This window comes from Pseudopodoces humilis, chromosome 15 (assembly GCF_049639895.1).
Source record: "Pseudopodoces humilis isolate 2021_Gansu_Grassland_sample_001 chromosome 15, ASM4963989v1, whole genome shotgun sequence".
Taxonomy (NCBI): domain Eukaryota; kingdom Metazoa; phylum Chordata; class Aves; order Passeriformes; family Paridae; genus Pseudopodoces; species Pseudopodoces humilis.
Genome location: NC_142214.1, coordinates 18,327,313 through 18,348,732, shown reverse-complemented (window position 1 = coordinate 18,348,732; position 21,420 = coordinate 18,327,313). Strand labels below are relative to the sequence as shown.

The 21,420-nt window shown below is 44.5% G+C and overlaps 1 protein-coding gene across 2 annotated transcripts; it reads right to left on the bottom strand.

The window, feature by feature from the left end:
• Positions 1-40: 40 nt before the first annotated feature.
• On the bottom strand, positions 41-20,240 carry ZDHHC15 (zDHHC palmitoyltransferase 15). Of its 2 annotated transcripts, none has more exons than XM_005527398.3 (12): positions 20,099-20,240; positions 17,138-17,164; positions 15,010-15,104; positions 14,225-14,345; positions 13,154-13,223; positions 12,756-12,788; positions 11,566-11,686; positions 10,321-10,453; positions 9,007-9,133; positions 8,325-8,434; positions 7,119-7,201; positions 41-6,135 (listed from the first exon to the last, which is right to left on the bottom strand). In XM_005527398.3, exons 1-11 carry the CDS (start codon positions 20,238-20,240, stop codon positions 7,158-7,160), a joined length of 1,023 nt encoding a protein of 340 aa, XP_005527455.2. In that variant the 3' UTR covers positions 41-6,135; positions 7,119-7,157. The 2 variants fall into 2 exon arrangements, with proteins under 2 accessions (XP_005527455.2, XP_014111960.1); XM_014256485.2 differs by lacking the exon at positions 20,099-20,240 and adding an exon at positions 17,534-17,915.
• Positions 20,241-21,420: the final 1,180 nt, after the last annotated feature.

Sequence of the window (21,420 nt, the reverse complement as noted above, 5' to 3'; positions counted from 1 at the left end):
ACTCTTTAGCCCAAGCATAGGAAATAACCATTCAGAAGTCTAATGAATTAGCCAAAAATGGTTTTAATGCAGTTCTTGCCTGCAGTGCGGTATAAACCATAATAAAAAACAACAAAGCAGAACATACAGGATATTCAGCTGTAGAAACTGTACAAACACTTGGAAAATGCCAGTGAAACTCCACAGAGCATCAGCATAGTCAGAACGTTGGTCCAACAGTAAAAACGAGTATCCAAAGCTTTTGTAAAAACCCATTTGATATCAAAAGTCTCAATGCCAGCAGCAGCAGCAGCATTAAACTCCTGAACACAACACCCCAAAGGTGGGCAGCAATCCTGGTATGACATTCCTTGGAAAAGAATTCCCGCTGAATTAGTGGGGAGGGATGTGTATTATGCCACCAGTTCTGACTGGAACAGCTGCCAGCCCCAGGCCACGCTGGGTTCCTAAAAAGCAGCTGGATGCAGTTCCAAACCGCTCCAGGGGATTGCTGCTGTTTCCCAATTGTCAGCTCCATCAGGAATGGCAGCGCTGATCCCGCCCCAGAGGGAGCTCCCAAAGGATCCCCCTGACCCTGCAGTGGGGTTGTGCTCCAGCCCCGTTTGCCAGGGCCTGAAACCTTCCTGGGGTTTCACACACCACAGCTCTGCCATTCCCTGATCCTGAGATTTAGCTCGGTTCCATCTTCAAGGGACCCATTTGCACCACAAACAGCATTTTCAGATGAGGAGCAGCCAGCTGAGCAGGCAGATTATAAATTTATAAAATAACAAAGACTTTTTCCTGCTTCCTGTGTTCCTAACTCAAAGTTCCCTGCTCCAACAATGGATTTGGAATCACTCTGGAGTAGCTCTGAGTAGAGCAGGAAGCCACTCCATAGCATGCTTAATTCCAGAGAAGGATGGGGTTAAATGAGAACAGAGAAACAACAGGTCCCACCTCCTCCCTCCCAGGGAAGGTCACCTGCACCAGCCCAGCAGTTCATGACATCAGCAACATTCCAGATACCGAGGGAGTTCTGGGACATGTCCTGGAGGCTCCTGGATCCTCCAGAAAATGGGGGGGAAGTAATACACCAACACTTTCACTGTGGGCTTCTGTTCCTCTTACAGAGGGAAGTGCTGACAAGGGGCTGCACACACCTTCCCCAGGTTAAAAAGGAGAGGGGGAGGCTGATGTTGTTGGGTTTCAGGGTTCCCGTGGGATTTGTGCAAGGTTTAACTCAAGGAAGTGCTTCAGGAAGTACTGAAGCAGCAGGGAAGCCATCGGTCAGGTACCTGCGTGTTCCAAGGGCTGTCTGACACCAGCACTGGATGCAAGCAGGCATTTCTTTTCAAGCACAGCTGGAATAAGAAGCAGAGATGATCCCTTTGTCGTTTTTGTTGGATTTTTTGGGGGTTGTGGTTTTTCCCACCCTCCTTAACATAATTTTTTTTTTTTTTTTAACAATTTACTCACTTTTTAAAGTTTTTACCCACATTTAAAGTTTCACAAATGCTGCTGTAAATCTTAAAACCTCATACAGAAAACAACAGTATTTTAAGGAGCATGCAGGCATGAGCAACTTACAGGCTTGTACTTGAAATGTAAACTTACATTTTATTTCACAAGGTTTACATCCCAAAAGAAAGCTGGAGAAGGAAGAAATGAGGCTTTTAGGAAAGAGAAAATGCAGGAAGTGGGATCCTGCTCTAAGCAAAGCCAGCTGGGTCTGATGATGGAACCACAAACCAATACCTGACAAACAGAGAGATTAATTACAAATAAAATGCGTGGCACAACTGCATAAAATGACACCTACTCACCTTCACAGTACCCCAAAAAAACCAGCACAAGCTGCTCAAAGCTGAAGATATTTAACTGTATGTTCAGGAGGAAGAGGGAACACTCAAAGTGGGATGGAAAAAGGACAGGAGACTAAAACCCTGCAGCAGTGGGTGCAAGCTCAGTGTTTGTGAGCAGGGCAGGGTCTGCCAGATCAGTCTGCCACACAAACACCTTCAGTGATCTGTTCAGAATGAGTGGAGGTTTGCAAGTGTTCTGTAATAAAGTAGAAGCGGATAGAATTGGAAAAATATCAATAAAATTGAGGTATTTTCAAGTACTATGGATCCATTTCAGAAATCTGTACCACAGGAGTCATTGAAATTAAAATATGACCCTTTTGAGTTAATTAATTCTGGCTTAATAAACAAGGTCAGCAGTGGTTCCTTCCCCTGCTAATTAAACCCTTCCATGAGTGCACCAGCTCTGTGCAGAGTAACTGCTCAGCAGAGTAACTGCACAGAGTAACTGCTCAGCACGTCATTCTTCATAGCTAAATACAGGGAAAAAATAATTAACTTTTTTTATTGTTTCCCCTTGACATTTTACATTCATATCATATTACAGACTTTATGCCTCAAGTTGTGCTTTCATTCCAGACCAGCATCTAGAACTACGGAGCTGCAGCTGGTGTGGATTTTGCCGAATCCATTCCTGTTTGTCCCAGGAAGCAAACATTCATTGCATAGTGTGGTTTGGAATCTTCCTGATTCTCACCAGTGACTGCACCCCACACACACTGGATACAGCCTCCTCAAACATAGAACTGCTCCCTGCTTGGAGGAAAACAAGATTATCCTACTTCAAAATCTTCCAGCTCAGCAAGAGAAACCTGGCAGTGCAGTGAGGATTGCACAAGTCCTGGTTCCTTGGGCAGGACTTGCTGGCCCAGGACTGGACTTAGGACAACTCCACACAGAGAAACATCAATGTGATGCTCTGTCTGGGTTTTTGTACCTGAATGTAAATGGGAGAGAAGGGGGAGAGAGAGGTGAGGAGGTGAGGTCAGTGGTCAGTTATTTTAGAGGATGAATCCAGGAGTAGAGGGATAACAATGGAGGCCTCACAGTAAAGTCCAACAAAAGCATTCCCTCGTTCCTGTGGTGACATCACTTGGAAAGGTTGTTCATAGCTGAGAAAGCTGTAGTGCAGCTCCAATGCTAAGCAGAGCAAACAGCCCCTGGAGGGGGTTGAGACACTTCCCAGGTTGGAGTGGAACACCTTCAGGCACACAACTGACAGCAGCACCAGAATTGACTCAAACCTTTACAATTCTCCAGGTTCTCTGACTGGAGCTGCATCTCCAGCACACACCCAGAGAGTGACAGTGAACACTGGTGGCTGCTGCTGGCACATGGAGGGCTCAGGGTGTACCTGGAGTGCTGGGACACCAGCACAGGATGAACTGGAATCGCTGGGCAGCTCCCAGAGCTGCAGTACCCTTGGTGTTGATGGGACTTGGTGGGATGAATCCCACTCCTGGAACGCTGGGATGGAGGGCAGGTAGGGGAGAGGTTTGATGATACAGCCCTTACAGTCAGTGATGATGGTGGAGAGCCTCTGGATGAGGATCAGGGCATGGAAAACGAAGGAGGTGCTGCAGTGGGTTACCCCTGAAGAGCCATTTGCAGGTTAAAAGAAACTACCACACACTGGGCTGAATATTCTCTCTCTTGTCACCTGCAGCAGTGACCACGTCAGCCTGAGGAACTTCTCTCTTCCAGTGCATTTACTCAGCATAAAAAGCACAAAGGCCAGGGGTAAAATAAGAATATCACCTTAAGTAGGCGGAAGGGAACAAAATGGAGCTGCTCACTCAGACATGTGGGTTTTCCCCATTCTGTTCTGCCTCATTTTACACAACTTTTGGGCTTGTTTCACATTTCATGAAGCTTTCCAGCATCTGACATGTGGATATTGAGAAGTGGCTCTGAAGTGGTAAACTCTGTATTGTTTCCACCCGGACAAGAGTTCGTTGCAACCGTGGGAGGCTTTTAGTTGCTTTGAAGGAAAGGGAAGAGATGACCCTAATTAATTACAAGAAAAGTGACTCAATAAAAGTTACTTGGAAACATTTGAAAACCTTTCTTAAACTGAGCTTGGTACCTGTACCATCATGAAGATATCTGGCTTAGTATTAGAAGACAAAGCCTGATTTTCTGTACTCCCTAAGGAGCAGTGCAGCAGCAGGAACAGGCAGGGGAGCTCCTGCACAGCTCTGCTGCTGCTGCCTGGCACACAAACAACTCAGATAATGGCAGGGCTGTAACCAGAACCAAGCCCAACAAGGGCACAAGAACCTGCTCAGAAATCCACACAACCTCTGGAAAAATACACTTCAGCTGACAGGATGAAACAAAGTCATCTTCCTGGTTTTATATACAAGGAATTTAAAGTTTTTAAAGGCACAAATAGCACCTCTGTAGGTGCTAAATTCTGGCTGTGTTTAGCTGCCATCATCCTCTCAAGCTCCCTCTCCAGAGCCAGGAATGAGGGGATTAATTCAGCTGCCACATTGCATCACACACAGCACAAGGTCCAACACCAGATTCACATTAGAAATGCAGCTTCAGATTGACAGGAAAAACCCTTCCAGCACTCAGCAGCAGTTTGGTGACAAACCCACTCAACAGATGGGGCTCAGGTGGCTGAAGCAGGAACATTTTCAGTGCTCAGGGCCACCCTGAGGAGAGACACAAAGCCACACAAGCCTGGGCCAGCCCACCTTGGTCCCTCACAACCAAATTCAGCAGTGAGACATCGCAGAGAGGTCAGCAATGCCTGCTCCACACAAACTGCAGAGGCTGAGGACAAAATTCCCACCCACAGAGCGCGGATCAACCAGGAGTTTAACACCTTTTCTTAGGGAAGGAACCTCTGCAAGGCTCTCCTGGCTCACAAACACATTCCCTGTGGCAGCAGCAGCAAAGGAACAGAGGAAAAAGGGGTTTAGTCTGCAAGCAAAGCCTCCATCACCAAACTCACTCAGCAACTCCTTTCTCCTGACATGCACAGCTGCTCCTGTAGTCACTGCCAACATCAATGGGCTGTTAAACACAAAAATGGGATAGAAAATGGTACTAAATGATCTTAGAGGCAGTACAGCAATACTTTTAGCATGCACCTAATTCAAACAAGAATGATGGACTGGGCTGAATCATGCAAATAAAAAAAAGGACTCAGGTCTAGAAAAATGTCCACAATCCAGCCAGCCAAGTCTCAGTTCCATTCCCCAGAACAAAAACAGGGATCCACCTCTTTGACTGTAAATGCAGCAAAATGCAGAAACAAATCTGATCACCTCTTAGTGCAGAAACCCCTGAAGCCAGTCAGTGCACTGAGCTGGGAAGAAGTCTGATAAAATTCAATATATCAATTGTGTCTTCAACATTTTGGGGTTCAAACCACCCCTGAGGAGTGTAAACTCCAAACACGACTCATGGAGCCACACTTTCAGTGCACATTTCAAACTCACATCTTCCTTTCTCACTCCATGAACACACAAATCTCCATCAAATACTGATCCAGGAATGAGATGACATTTTAGCCCTAGGAATTAATGCAAATTGGACTGTCTGAAGTTCCCTTTTGCATTTTAGGAGCCTGCAATTAGGATGCAAAAGCACTATTACCCAAACTCTAAGACAATAACACCCTCCTAAAAAACAGTTTTAAAAAATCTATGGCCACAATATTCTTGAATCTTGATACTGACAATGTAAATATTTTATTTTCATTCACAGATGCACATGTACATGTGCATGTTCAGCGCTTTTGCTTTCAATATTCTTACATTCAGCTACCAATTTAGTGCCAGATTTAACTGGGTCTGTCTTGCATTGAGCTGAACTGACTTAGAATTTAAACACATTAGAAAATGTCACTTGTCAGAGAAGGTTGGAGAATAAGCCTCAAAATAAATAACCATCCCCAAGAATATTATGGCTTGGAAGAATTTCAAGAGCTCGAGTCCCTGATGTTTGCAAAATGAAAAGGCCTTTGGAAATGCACTCGCATCAACATTTTTACCTGTTTTGAATAAAAAATATATAGTATTTATAAAATAAAGAGAGCAGGCCAAAGAAGATTGGCCAGAATCACTCTGTAAAATTGTTCTGTTAAGTCTGTAAATTAAACTTATAAAGCCTTGGGACATCTGGACAGCAGGATTCCTGGAGAAGCACTCTAGAATGCAGATTCCCATCAGACAATACTTCAGGATGTTTTTTCATCTTGAAGATCCACCTGTTTTCTGACCCTCAAAGCTGAAGTCCTTGCCAAGAGAAGGGATGTTGGCTCCTGAGAGGGAAGCTGAAATTTAAAGAAATACAAATGTGCAACCACAGCACTGCTCTTATGAGGGATTGAGGGCTGATCTGGGCTTTGGGAGTTGTTTTAAAGCCATGAAGAACAACAGGAAAATGCTGATTTTGCCTGCCCTGGTGGGATGGCAGGATGCAGCCCTCACTGCTAACAGAAAAATACTCTGGGTTTTTTCTTAGTGCACTTCTATAAGGTGCCAGAAGCCCATTGGTAGCAATGTGGAGGGGCCCTGTGTGCCAGGGGAGCCAGGCAGGGGTTGCAGTGCTCTGTCACACCAGTTATTGACTGCCCTGGAACTGAGAGGGGCAAATTCCAGCTGGCAATTCCACCTCCAGCCAGGGGGACAGCAGAGGATGTTCCTGGAATCTCGGTCAGTTACATTCCCCTGGGACAACAGGACACTGTCCTCCTCACTGCCTGCAGCTCCTGGGGCAGGATGTGTGTGTGGGGCATCTGCCCCGTTCTCCAAGTCAGAACAGGGGGCAGAGCAGGGAATGTTCTGGAAGCAGCTGGTGTCAGCTGTTGTCACCTTTTCCAGGGTGAGGGAAAGCCTGGAGAAGAGTGACAGCTGATGTGACATTACAAGGCACTTCCTTGTATTCCCAGCTGCCACCTGGCTGTGCTCAGCTTCAGTTCAACACCGCACCTGCACCTTCCCACACCTCCCCTGGATCCCAGAATTTCCATCTTGTCACTGGCCAAGTCACTGCAAGGGTCCTTCCTGCCCTGTTTTCCAGAGGAGCTGCAGGGTTGGTGTCCTTCCCTTTGGAGAGTGCTGGTGGCTCTGGTGTCACCTGTGCCAGCACCCAGCCCAGGGCCACTGAGAGCCTCAGCTTCCCATCAGGGCCCCTTCAATGAGGGATTTCTGGGCAAACTGGAGAAATATTTTTCTGCTAAAGCCCAAACCTGTCCAACATCACCTCCCCACACCCTGCAGTGGTTTTGAGGGAAATAGAGAAAGAAACACTGACCTTTCTGATCCAGCTTTACACCACTGTGCTTTCACACTGCTATGTCTCCCTTTCTATGGCAAGGGATGAGGCTTCACCAGAGCCTGTGAAAACCAAAGCAGTTAGAGGTAAATAAATCTGTTTTTCTCACTGAGAATACATTTTTTCACTAAGCATGGAATTGTGTTTTTAAGGATAATTACAAACAAAAATAGACAACCACTTGTCAGAGGGAACTGAACAGCTGTTTTTAACTGAGATTACTCTATTATTTGCCTTATTTATTTCATAACCAAGTCACAAGCTTTAAAAAGCCACAAAGACAAATAAAGGTCTTGCAGTTTTAATGGAACATTTCAGGTCTTTCTGGTTAGACATTTTTACTGGTTTAGCTCTGTTGTGTAAGAGAGAATCTGAATATTTCAGTTGAAAGGACCCACAGTGATCACCCAACTGCCTGAAAATGTCAGTTATTTTATAAGCACTATAAATTGGGAGACTTTATATAAGCTCCTAACCATAATCTGGGCTCTGATCTAGCCAAAAATCACCTCAGTGTCACTGTATTCATATGGAAGAATTAATTATTTATTCAGATAATTTAAAGTTTGTAAAAATTGGAAAAAGCTCTGACTCATTCCTAAAGGAGTTATTTTAAGCATCATTAAAAATTCACAGGAATGACAAAAATGCACAGGAATTCTGATGGTTTCAAAACTTGTTTGTGTTATCTTGTGTAAGTACCAAAATGTATAGAACCAGCCAGGAAGAGCAGGTAAATTTACTCTGGCAAAAAAGCTGGATAAATTATAAAGCAGCTTCCTAAATGTATCCCTGCACTCAGGTGTTTGCATGCCTGTTTTCACACACTCTCAGAGGATAAATACACTTTAAAAAATCTAAATATCCTTCTTCTTGCAGGCACCACTTTACATCCCAAATAATTGTGCTGCATGCAGCAACATTTACATGTAAATCCTCTCAGTTTGTAGCAACTTCAGTTTCTCTAATCCTTGAAACACCCTCTAAGTTCATTCACTTGTGAGTAGAAAGCTGCTAAAAAAAAAGAGTTTTTTCCAAAGCAGAGCTTATTTTTAGTCTGCGCTCATTAATCAAGTCAGAGCTACCCAGAGACTTAACCAACACAGTTTTTAAATTTGATTAGCTCTTATAATTCATCTACTGGCCACTGCAGGTCAGGACAACTAATTTCACTGATTTCCTTACCCTGAGGCTCTTCATCTATTCCATCCTCTTCCCACTGCTCCTCATTTATCAGGAGAGGGTTCCGAGCTTCACTCAAGGCTCTCATTGGGAAAAAATGTCCATCCCCCTGGCTGCAAGGAGAAAGGCAGAGAGGGACACTGCAAAAGCAGCAAGTGACTCTAAAAGATGACAATTTCCCTACATTGTTTCTGCAAAGTTTTCTGTTGCCAGTATTTTCCATGTTCACTTAAAATCTTCTTTAAGCTTTGAAAAGCACCATGTTTATATTTCATTTTGGTTCTCAATTTTTTCAAGGTCTCTGGAGTACAAAAATTGAAACTTATGGCCTGGAATCAAGCAATTTTTAGCAGAAGGTAAATGTGTTAATTTGATCAAGTCATTTGAATACAGAAAAGAAAAACTGGAAAAACTAACTTGTGGATAGTTAGAAGTGACAGGGGAACTAAGGAAAACATTTTTGAAAAAGAAGCAATTAATAGGTATAAATTTTATCATTTTATCCCACAAATTCAAGGCAGAAATCTCACTTATGTTTGGCTGACACCCAAGAGAAAATGTCCCCACTCTTACTGAAAGATAGATTAAAAACCTCACTTTCCTGTGACCTAAACCCATACATAAAATGTGAAAAACTATAATTATATCAGCTTTTAGCACTTTAGCTTTTAGTAGGGTTACTTACCTAGAGGCAATAGGCAGCAGCCAGAGCTTTTTTTTTTCCCCAAACACTTGCTGGAGATTCTTCACAAAGCCAAGATTGAATCCATTTTTATCTGGGCCATTTTGAAACACTGGAGCTGAGAAAGCCTCTGCAAACAGAGGCAATTTCAGTGGAGAAAAAAAAATGAAAATCAATGCCAAACACTCTGAAACAGGGTTGTTCATCTTGTAGCCATCTAAAGACAATGTGATTTAATGGATTATAGAGATACAGCACTACAAAGTTTCAAAATAATGTTTTTTTTTCCCATTTTGCAAAGCCTGTAAAGGCTTTACAACTGAAGACAGGAATTTGGTTGTGCAACTGAACCTAGAGAAGAGTCAAACCAACCCACAATGGGTTGTTTCATCCAGAGAATGGAGTTAAGAGATGTTTCTGTGAGAGTTGATGAAATTCAGAGGGTAAAAGTTTCTAGGTAAAAAAACTGCAGAATGAAGTAGCTTGGCCTTCAATGCATATTCCAGAAGTGGCACTGCAGATTTAAATCACCTCACTCGTTAATGTTATAATGAGCAAGCACTAGGGACAAACAACTGCAAATAAACTCTGGGTTCTGGTGAGGCATAAAATTAAGAAAAGAGAGGAGAGAAGAACCTTGAGTGCCTTAGGAACAGCTCGATCTTCCTTCTCAGCTGCTGCACAGGTCTGATGTTTAGGGATAGATGAGCTTCAGTGCCCCATGAAATGACTTTTGAGGTAAAGAACTAGATAAAATCAGAATATTTGCTCACTCTTGATCGTGTCTGTTTTGTCACAAAACTTTATCCCAAAAGCTTTGAAATTTGAACATTTATCTAAGGAAAGGCAAAGAACTTTAGGTAAAATGATACTATTTTAGATGATAATTTCTTTGGTTTTACAGTCACAACTTCTTTGCCTTTATCAGTAAAGATGGACACTGTGTTTCCCAAGCTCACCAAGCTGGCTGGGATGTACCCCATCACAGGAACATAACAAACCCTTATTCCTGAAAAGCTGCACTCATTTCACAGCAAATGTAATTTTACATATGCATAACACACACTTCTATAATTGGACTTCTACACTTTAAGGCTCTGGTTTCCCTAACAAAGCTTTTGTCACACCAGCTAATAAATGCAGCTCATTTGCAATGACAAATTTCTGCAGCTTGTACCAAGATCTTAAATCTTCCCCCCCTCATAAACCAGCAGGAATGTACAGAAATAGAACAAATGCCCTTTTTCTTCTCTTTCTTTTTCTTGTTACAGCACCTTTGGTGTATCTTACTAGAAGGAACAGGCAGAAGAGCCTTACCTAGAGTGGATCTGTTCCTGCTGACGAGCCAGCAGTGGTAGCCAAACAGAAACATGAGGCTTACAAAGAACATGATTGCCACGAAGAGAAGGAAAAGGATGTGAAATTTGGAACGTCCATTAGTCAGCTCACCCTGGAAAGGAAAGCAACACAGAACAAGTGACAGGAACAAATTAAGGATGGAAATTATTTGTACTTAGAAATACAATTCTAAAACTCCTATTGGGAGTTCTCAAACTTTTACAGACAAAATTCAACCTTACTATAAAAAGCAAAAAGAGACAAAGAAATGAATGTGGTTCATTTCCCCTCCTGTACCACAGCACAAAGAGTGGGGGGTGTTATTAACTCTTGGTATGGTTCAGAGCCAGCCCACCACAGCTGCCCAGGTGGGCATGAGGAACACCCTGGGAAATGAGCATGAGCTCTTGAAGCCCTCATTAAGGTCTGCTGAGTTTCCTGTGCATACATTAAAATTCTGCACCTTGCTCAAGGTAAGCCCAGAGAAACCTGCCCTCCACATCTGCATCTATGGGGGGGTGTTAGAACTGTGCACAGATGGATGTGGAAAGTTTAAAAGCCAAGTGGGACTTCTCCAGCAGAAGAGCCAGGTACCAGAGGTGCCCAGCAGTGACACAGGAAGGTTCTGGGGACCTCCATGGCTCAGGGCTGTGTGTGAGGAACAATTAGTACACAGCAAAGGTACTTAAACACAAACAGACAGAGTTATTGAGCAGAGGGGACAGAAATAGAGGCCAAGGGCCAAGGGCCAGTGTCTTACTGGAGCTGTCAGCTGGCCTTGCTTGCATAGAAACAATCAGCAGTAACAGCATAAAAGCCTCCTTTGGTTCACTCAGTTTTTTAAATTGAAAAAGGAGGCCTATGGGGGTTAGAAAATGAACATGGTTTTTTGACACGTTTTTTCTTTTCAGTAAATATGTACAAATCATTGCCAGAATCCTACACATCAATGCCAGACTTTCCAAGGGACACCCATGCAAACACAAGGACAGGGAAGGAACAGAAGCTCTCTGCCAGAAAATAATCTACAGGCTGAAATTCCTTGCTTCTTGCTTTGTGCATTTTGCACATCTAACAGGAGGTGGACGCCCAAAGGGCCCAGGAAACACCTCCCAGGAAAATGCAGCCCCTTCCTTCACTGCCTGAGAACAACAAAGCACAGAGAGTCACTGAAGCCCACGAGACTGACAGGAGACGAAAAAGTAACTGGATTTCATGACTTACTGTCCAATACTTAATGAAATACTTGAAGACTGTTGCAGCAATATACAAGCAATACAACAAAGAATAGGCTAAGAACAGTAGAAAGAATTTGTAGTTAGAAAATCCAATGCAGTTATTCACCCTGGAGGACAAAAGCAAAGTTGAAATCAGGATTTGTGCAGCACACAGTGGTTGTAACACAACGAGCACGACCAGGTTTGGGGGCTTTGAAAGGCCCGGATCACACCACCGAATTTGCCAATAAGCAGCTCCCCTCAGTGGCCAAAAGGGAACAGAACTGTTGGCTCTGCTTCCCTCTCAAACCCTTCCTGTGGGCCAAGGAGAAGCGCAGCTCAGATTTTTGGGATTGTTTTGAGGTTGGCACCACAGACAAATGGGTCACAGAGGCAGGAGCTCCTTCCTCCTCTCTGGGTCTTGTCTGCCAAGGGAATCAGAGCTGGGAGTTCTGTGCTACTTTCTTCCTTTGCAGACCTCAGGAGCCACCTCACCCCTGCCTGTTTGCTTACATACAGCCCAATTAACCCCACACTTGGTTAGAATTCTCCATGCACAGGACAGCTCTAGAAAGGAACACGGGGATGTACAAAAATCCATAGTGGGTGTTTGTGTCAGAACTCAGGTTTGGAAAATCATCTACTATTTTGATAACCAAGAGGGTTCAGGTAGGGAAATGTTCGTGTAGTTTCTGAATTCTTAAATTTTCCTTTTTTTAAAAAAAGGAGGAATTTAAGAAATTTAGTGGCAGCAATTCTGAAAGGTGGAAAGCTCAGTTATTCCATGCAGCTTTCTGCACAGACTGTCTCTGATCAGCATCAGTTCAGAAACAATCCATGTGGAAATGTTGTTATTGGAAGCACCCCAAGTACAGCTGAAACACTGAGACAGCCCAAAGGAAAGGCTAAGCTGGAGCCCTTTTAAATTTAAATAATAGTTAATGAGTGTATTAGCAGTTGGGGTTTAAATTTTATTAATATAATAGCATTTTTACACATGGGTTATGGAGCAAACATGAATGATTTGTTAAAATTTAATTTCAGGCAAATTTTAAAGTGCAATTATTTTATAATTTTCCCAAACTCAAGAGATGAATGGGCTAAAATGTGAGAGGCATACAGACATGAGAGGCATACAGAAATATATCTAAGTAGCCTTTCCTTTCAGAAAACCACAAACCAGTATCTAGGACATACCATGGACAGTGATGATCCATTTTTAGCACACACCTGCAAAGGACAAAAAAGGAAAATGGAAGATTTTTAATTGGTACTTCATTACCAACTGCAGGTCAACAGCAAAACTTTGATTTTTGTGAGGTTTGTACACGGTAGACACTCAAAATTATGCTGTCTCTAAGTTTTTTAAGGTAGATATAATTTTAAGATGGAACATTTCTTAGAGTTTGAAGACCAACTAATGTCCTTGGGTCGATAAAGAGACAAGAGAATGATTTCTGCCCTAGAGCACTGCTGGCTGCAGCTGGAACAGAGAGCCTGGGGAACCTTTTTGTGTAAAAAGACACATGAAGGAGCAGCCCACTCACAGAACCTTGTGGTGACTGCACTGGGGTGAAGGACAGCCCATGACTTACATGGCACAAACAGAGCAATGGTGACAACGATCAGGTTTGATCAGCTGGCATCTGTCACAGAACCGAATCCCTGGAATTAGAGACAAATTAACACAAAATAATGGAAAAATGCTCTTTTTTTCATGTCTTAGTTGATACTGTGCTCATTTTCTAACTATTCTTTTTTTTCCTCCGTCACTTCAGCAGGTGAGCTGGTGTTTGCTGCCAGGTCACAATCAGGTAAGCTCATAATTCTGCTGGAGACTTGCAGATGGGGCAACAATCAGTGAAAGCATAAAATCATAGAACCATGGAATGCTTTGGGTTGGCAGGGACTCTAAAGTTCAACATGTTCCATGTTCCTGCCAGGGGCATGGACACATCCCACTATCCCAGGTTGCTCCAAGCCCCATCCAACCTGGCCTTGGACACTTCCAGGGATCCAGGGGCAGCCACAGCTTCTCTGGGAACCTGTGCCAGGGCCTGCCCACCCTCACAGGAAGGAATTCCTTCTTAACATCTATCCCAAACCTACTCTCAGCTCAAAAGTGGCAAACCAAAGCTGCACACTTGCATCCACATTTACTCAGACTACCTACATTTTATTTTGATAATTCCCAATTTATTCCAGTTCTCTACTTCAAAATTCTTCAGCTTGCCTGACAGAAACAAGCAGGTCAGAGCCTCCAATATGAACACAGATTTCTTTAAGCTGTGGAGGGAGTGCAGCAGGCTTCTAATCACTGAACAAAGTCCAGAAAACTGATCACAGAAGTATGTCCTGCCTCTCTAAGCCAGACTCCATTTTAAGTAAAAATTAGGACAGATTTGGTTATTCTATTGCTATTTCTAAATACAGACAGCACATGTGGGCTTATGGACTGTAAATCCAAAGGGCAACGTCTTTCTTCTCAAAGGCAGCACGTGGCACTGCACTGAATTTGAGGGTTCAAGGCTGTTTTTGTTTTCCCTGAGAGCAAGGGAGAGTCAGTGGGTTTCTGGGAACGCTGTTGGTCAGCAGGATCCTGTGAGTGCCAGCCCGTGCTGCTGGGGTGTGTGGGGGTGGATGTGGGGCCACTGTGCTGGGCTGACCTCCATTCCCTGTCCTCGTGTACACCGGCAGCTTCCTGGCGATCTCGGCGAGGATCTGCCGCTGCACCTCGGGCCTCTCCTCGTTCTCATAGCGCTCCTGGTCAGCGTAGGACATGTGGAACTGCGAGCAGAAGGCACCAGAGGAGCAGTTACCCACGGGGAGCAGAGAGCATTTCACACACAGGTGAGTTTGGAAATGTTTTTATCTCCCACTCCTGAGATTCATGCAGTGGGAAAATGTGGTTGTTAAGACAAAGGGAGGTAGTGAGTGCTGGAGAGCCAGAATACTGAGAGACACATCAATAAGAAATGAAAAAGTGAAATTAAGGCTCATAAAACAACTTACTAGAATTGCTCCTATAGCTGTCTTAGATGAATACCATTACTCACCTTTATAACACATTCAGCACCTCTCTGGTGAACAAGAACCTTTATATTTTTAAATTTTTAAAACTGGGATTAGTTGTTATTTATAAATTTACATTCTTGTAATCAGGATCAGAACAAGGCTGTGTATATTTGGAGTGCCACACAAATATTGACCTTATTCTGTTGCCTCAAACTGAGGGTTTTATTAGTATTTCAGAGAGGTAAAACAAAATGTGAAAAAAAATAAAATCTACCAATCCAAGCAACATGACAGAGTAAATATTTGGGTGAAAAATAATTAAAACACATTTCCCTCTGGCTCTCCTCTCCAGATCAACTAGACTGAAGGATTTTTAAGTTTTCTTTAACATCTCTGCTTCTGTTTTGCAAGGAATGAAAGGTGTTGGCTCTCTTACCTTTTTGCCTGGTTGTATTGGGAGAGTGAAAACAGACTTCCAATATGTCCACACAAAGAGCACAAAGAGAATATGGAATACTACAAGATAGGCCACTAAAAACAAAACAAGAAAAGAAAAAACAGAAACAGAGCAATGACTTCTTAAGCAAAGGTTTCATCCATGATGGGCATAATTCAAATTTTTCACAACGATGTCAAAAAAAAAAGAAATGAAAAGAAAAAAGAAAGGAAAATACAGATGTCCATCCAGTGCTACCCATTACTGCAGTCCAGCTAAACCTTATGGCTCAGGGTCAGCAGCATCCCAGAGCTCAGGGTGACCAATCTCAGAGCCTTCCCTGCTCCACCTGATCCCACTCTGTGGGTGAGGAAGATGCAGCTGTCAGAGAATTGTCCCACAGGGCAGTGACAACCCTGTGTCCCTAGGAATGACAGGATTCCTGTCTCTTCCCCACATCCCAGGCACAAGCCCAGCAGAACTGGCTGTGTAAAGGTGAGTTTTGCAATACTCCAGCACTTCCCAGTATTGGGGTTCAGTTGCTGTTAAAAGCAGTGGGAAGCAGAGTGTGCACTGCCCATTCCTGCACCACGTGCTTCTTGTGAGAGCAGAAGGAAATAATATGAGCTTTGCATCACCAGGAAAAGTCAAATTTCTTATTGAACATCTTTTACATTTGCCACAGTTGATACAACAAATCAGGAAAACTTCCCTCAAATTGAGTAAAATAAGGCTTGTGATTACTGAGGAAGAATTGCCAGAATTGTGTCCTTCAGCTGCACAGATTATTTGCCATTTCTTTAACACTTACCTCATTAAGACATTATCAAAGTTACAAGATTGTTATTGCAATGAAATGATGTGTTTAAATAAAACTATCTTGTTTCCCCCGTTTCATTTAAGATTCAAATTCTAGAAAATAAGATTAAAATAACTACTTGGAAAGAGAAATCTAAAATTCAAACACTTCTTAACTATGTCAAAACACTTCTTTTCCTGTGTGAAAATTGGTAAAAAAGGCCAAATGCATCAGTGAGACTTTCTAATGAGATAGCAAATGATGGGACACATCTCACAAGGATGTGATGGACTGTGGGAAGGAGCTGTGAATCACAGCTAAGTCATTCTCATGCTCCAAGCTGGTTTGAGATGTTATCCCTACACTACAGGTGGAGCTGAGCCATTTTTAATTAACATGGAAGGAGATAAATCTTGCAACAGGTTTAATTTTGTTGATCAGCCCAGCAGCACATTAGAGGAAGCTGACCTGGAGATGCACTAACGGATTAGGCAACTATTAACTTTCTTCTGCTGAGTAGACATTAACATCCTGCTTTCTGCAGTTTCTCTGTAGCAATTTCAAACATTAGAACTGCTCTATAGGGGAAAGAGAATTTACTGGATGCAGCAGTCTGGAGGATCTTTAAATGTCAGCTGGCACTGTTCTTTATGGAACAGCTTACAACTACACCTACTTCTGTCCTTTATAACCTCTGAAGAAGAAAGTCACCAAGAGAGCACCTGGATTAGCCAAAAGCATCCAAAGCACCTCCAGGAAAGAAGAGGAAGAATATTAAAATAGCCACTGACTCCTTATTCTTAGAACATGGCTGTTACTTCCACCAACACACCGGTCTGAAGAGTGTCACTGAGCAATCCTACCGTGTTGTGACTCAGGATCTGTTAGTGGGCACCAGAACTGAGAGAAAAAGCTCATCAAAAATAGCTTTCAGCTTTCACTGAAAGGTCAAATGGAACCAGGTGGGCTGCAGATGGGAACTAGTATTTTCTGTTTGTCTTGTAAAATCAGCTCTGGAAATGTGAAAGGGAAAGGGAGAAGAGGCGTGTGGGTGTGCACAGACACACACAGCTTTTCCTGAAAGAGTCAGAGGGATCAAAGCCTTTCCATGTTCTGCCCAGACTGTGACTAAACAAAACATTTCCCAGTGCACCCAGAAGGTGCAGCCTGCTCTGAGTACCTCAGGAGGGTGCAATTACAGGAAGGAAACACTGAAAGAGGATGTACCTTTAAAAAAATGACAGCAGATATTTCTGATATTTCAGATAGAACAGTTGTGAGTTCTTTAACACAAGGATCGAATGGCAAATAATAAATTATCACACGTACCTTTCTCCACAGGGTTGCTCACAGTCACTGGAAAAGAAAAAATAAATGTGTGTTCACAGAGGAAATATGAATCCCAGAGAAGTTTGTGACAATTAACATTTCAATGTGAAATAAAGCCATTTTAGGAAAAATGTTCAAATTCAAGAGGCAAAGAGAGAACCCACAGATCAGCATCAAACCAAAAGCATCCGTAACAACTCTTCTTCACTCTCACACACACCCACAGCAAGATGTTCAGTCACTGTTACTTGTGCTGTGTTTTCCCTGCTTATAAAATATATTCTGTATATTTTGCATTAGAAATATGACAAAAGCAATCCGCTGGTGACAGTGAGAAGATCACCAGGGCTCCTCTAGCACGTGCCCAAGCTGCATCTCTATGCATTTACCACATACTTGCAGCTGCTTTCCACTGGTCTCCAGGTGGTCTTGACCCTCCTCTGTAAGCACTGTCCCAAAGCATTTCTGCATCAGTAGGATTAAAAAGTTATAAATCTCTCAGCTTTGGCCAAGTCAGCAACTGCAATGACTTCGTAGTTTTTACATTTCTTACCAGCAGAAATTTTACAACCCCTTCTTACTTCACCATAGTGAGAGAAAAGCCCCTACTAACAGAAGCCCTTTGAGCAACCAGCAAAAGGTGCATTGTTCAATGCCTTCTTCTTGTGACTATTTGAAAATCCATCCATTACTTTAAAAGCCAGCATCCAAGTTTAACAGAAGAGACAAGGACAGCTTTCTTGAACTGAAAACAGAGAGTTCTGTGATGTTTTGACAGCGTTCCATGGAAGACAAAGCTCTGTGACACACAGAAATACAGACAAAAAAAGAAATGGAATATTTTTGTGTCTCTGCCCACTCAATTTCAGGTAAACAAGACTGTTAGGAAACATTTAGTTTTTCCTTTGGTTTTCTGTCAATCAAGCTATGATGAGCTTTAAACAAACACTGTCTGGCTCCCTCCTGACCACACCTGCAGCAGGGCCTTGCTAAGGATTTTACCTGAGAAAAAGAGCACAAGCACAGATGAACCACAAAAGGTTCTGTGGCGGGATCATTGTTGTCACTGTGGCAGCAACTGCCAGCCAAACAGGAACTCTGGCCTCCTCCTGTGACTCACTGGTCACCCCAGGCACTGAGAGCTCAAACCCAGCATCAGGAGGTGCCTCCCAGACATCACTCTCACAGCATTTCCAGTGCTCTACACAGCTGAAAATGCAAACCAAGATTCCAGACAAAGCATTCAGTATTTACAGGCTCACAGCAGCTGAGAAGAGGCAGCCAGCTCAGCAAGCCTTGCTGTGTTGGAAATGTGGGGAGAGACAATGTCCTGGTTAGCAAGTGACAGCACAGGCCAACAGTTCATGCTCAAATCCTGAAATAATTCAGTCATTTCAACTTCTGCATAGATAAACTCCTCCACACACCAATAAAAGAGATGAGAGAGAAATGGGCCAAAAAAACAGGTGGGTGTGGGCAAATGAATGATTTTAAGCTGTGATTTCAGGCAGTGAGCTGAGCTCCTGCCAGCTGAACCAGCACTTGCAGAGCAACACAGCCCCAATCCAAACCTCACTCAAATCACCTGAGTCTCCTCTAGCAGCTGCACTGAGACCTGGGATCAGCCCGCGTTCAGCTTATGGAATTTGCACAGAACGTTTCAAAAGACTGACAGCATTTCAGGAAAATAATCCCCATTTTTTATCACATGTTCTAATGACAGTTTACATGCACCACTGAGATACCATCCCATGTGAATTCTTGAAAGAAACAGCCCAAAGTCTCAGAGATGGGATAAATATGATGAAGCGTTTTGGAGCTTTGTCAAGCTGCTGATTAGAACAGACCAAAAAAGCTGCATTTCATTCTAGTTCCCATTGAGAAAAAACAACAGGTCTCACTGCACTGCCGACCCTAACAAACACCTGATTTATGTTTGCTGTGCAGCACCAGAAGGCATCTCATGCCCCAGAAACATCTCAAACCATCCTTTCTGGGACCTCTGGTTTCCTTTATCTGCCTTACTCTATCCTGGGGAGCCACATCTCCTCCTGACAATTTCACAAATCCAGGCTTCCAGCTCTTCTCTCCATCAAACCGGGGAACTCTTTTTTTTCAGTAGCACACTGAACCAGAAATAACAAACATAAGAAAGTTTGCAACTTACTATACAGTTCAATTGCTACATTAAATATACAATTACTAGCCAGCATAAAGCTTCCTCTTCTAAAAGGCAGTGTTTTCTGTGCTACTGTAACAACTCCAACCCTGAGTGGGATTTCATGTAACCTCCTTCTTTCCTTTTCAGAATATAAACATAAAACGATTGTAAGGCAGGGCACAAACTGATGTTTGTAACTGTTTTGCTCATAAATCACATCTGGACGTTATCAAAGCTCATAAATGACATCTGGACGTTATCAAATCACAACAACACTGGCTTTCACTGTGGGATCACTCTCCCAGCCCTCTCAAACGTCCCCTCTCCGCTGCCAGGAACACACAAAACAAGGGCTCATGACTAACAAACAGCACCCACAGCCCGCACCAGCCCGGCCGGGGCACAAACCCTGTGGGAAACAGGGCAGCACGCCCTAAACCCCCTCATTAGTCCCGAAAAGGACTCGACTCGTATTAAAGTGTTTCTCGCTGTGCACGGATCACTGCCGGGCTCGGAGCCTCGGGACACCGCGGGCACCTGGGCGGGCGCGGGGCCCCGCGAGGAGGAGGAGGATGAAGAGAGGATGAGGAGAACGAGGTGGAAGGGGAGAAAGCGAGGAAGAGGAGGAGGAGGAAGGGAAAAAAGAAGAGGAGAAGGAGGAGGAAGAGGAGAAAGAGAAGGGGAATGGCCCGAAGCCCCCGGCCCGCCACGTCCCCCACCCGCTGCTCCGCGGGGGCCCCGGCGGCGCCGAGGCGCGGCCCGGGGCGGGCGGGCCCCGCGGGGCGCGAGCAGGCGCTCACCGAGGCAGAGCTCGCAGACGTATCCGTAGTAGGACCAGAGCAGGAGCAGCGCGATGAGCAGCACGGGCAGCCAGGAGAAGGCGCGGCGGCAGCAGCGCAGCCCCCGCCACAGCGCCATCCCGCCGCCCTCAGCGCCGCGCATCGGCGCGCGGCTGCGCGGGCTGGCCCGGGACCGGCGCGCTCGGCGCTCGGCTGAGCGGCCTGCGCTCAGCGGCGCCCCCTGGCGGGGCGGGCGGGCGGTGCCGCTCGGGGCGGGTCCCACCTGAGGGACCTTTACTCCAATACTTTACTCAAAACCTTTACTTTTCCCTCAGAATCCGCCCGATCCCCGCCTTGGTGCTGTTGGCGAGGGCAGGGAGGTGATGCCGCCCCTCTTCTCAGCCCTGTGGGGCATACCTGGGGCGCTGTGTGCCGTTCCGGGCTCCGCCGCACAGTACACCCGGGGCTGGAGCGTCTCTGAGGGGGAAGGCTGAGGGAGCTGGGGCTCAGCAGCCTCGGGAGGAGACGGCTCATTAATAAATATCTAAAAGGAAGTGTCAGAGGATGCACCAGGCTCCGCTCCCGGGGCCCAGCAATAGCACCAAAGGAACGGGCAGAAGCTGATGCTCAGAAAATTTCAGCTGGACATGAGAGCGAGCTTCCCTGGGCAGTGCCCAGCCCTGAACAGAGACCAGAGAGGGGCTGGAATCTCCTGCCTGGGGACATTCCGGAGCTCTCTGGACACAATCCTGTGCCCTGTGCTCTGGGATGGCTCTGCTGGAGCAGGGAGGTGACACCAGATGGACCCAATGTGGTAAATCCTGAGCCATCCCGGGATCTCGTGGCGCTGTCCTGTCCTCTGCACAGACAAAAGCTTGGCATTGCTCTCCAATCCCCTCAGCACACACCTAGGAGTATGTAAATATATATATATATATGTTTACAAACACACATATACAAGTGAATATATATAAAATATTCGCTTATTGCTGTGGAATATTCAGGGGAGGATCAGATTCCAGACAAGTCGTGGAACAAAAGGAGTGCCCTCTCCAACATGGTTTTTAATGTACAAAAAAGAAAACAAAAATAATCCCCCCGCCCCAGACTGCCCCACAACCCCCTCTAAATTCCAGCAGGAATTTCCTCATTCCCTCTCTCAGTGATTTGAGTTGCAGCTGCAGGTGATCAACTCCACTCTATCACATCTGGTAAGGACACTCGTTTTCTCACCAAGAGAATGACTTATCTGACAGAATGTTCTTCTGACAAACCCCTGGTGTAATTTGTGACACTTTCTGGTCACCTCTTTGTTCAGCAAGGTTTTTTTCCCCTCAGAATTT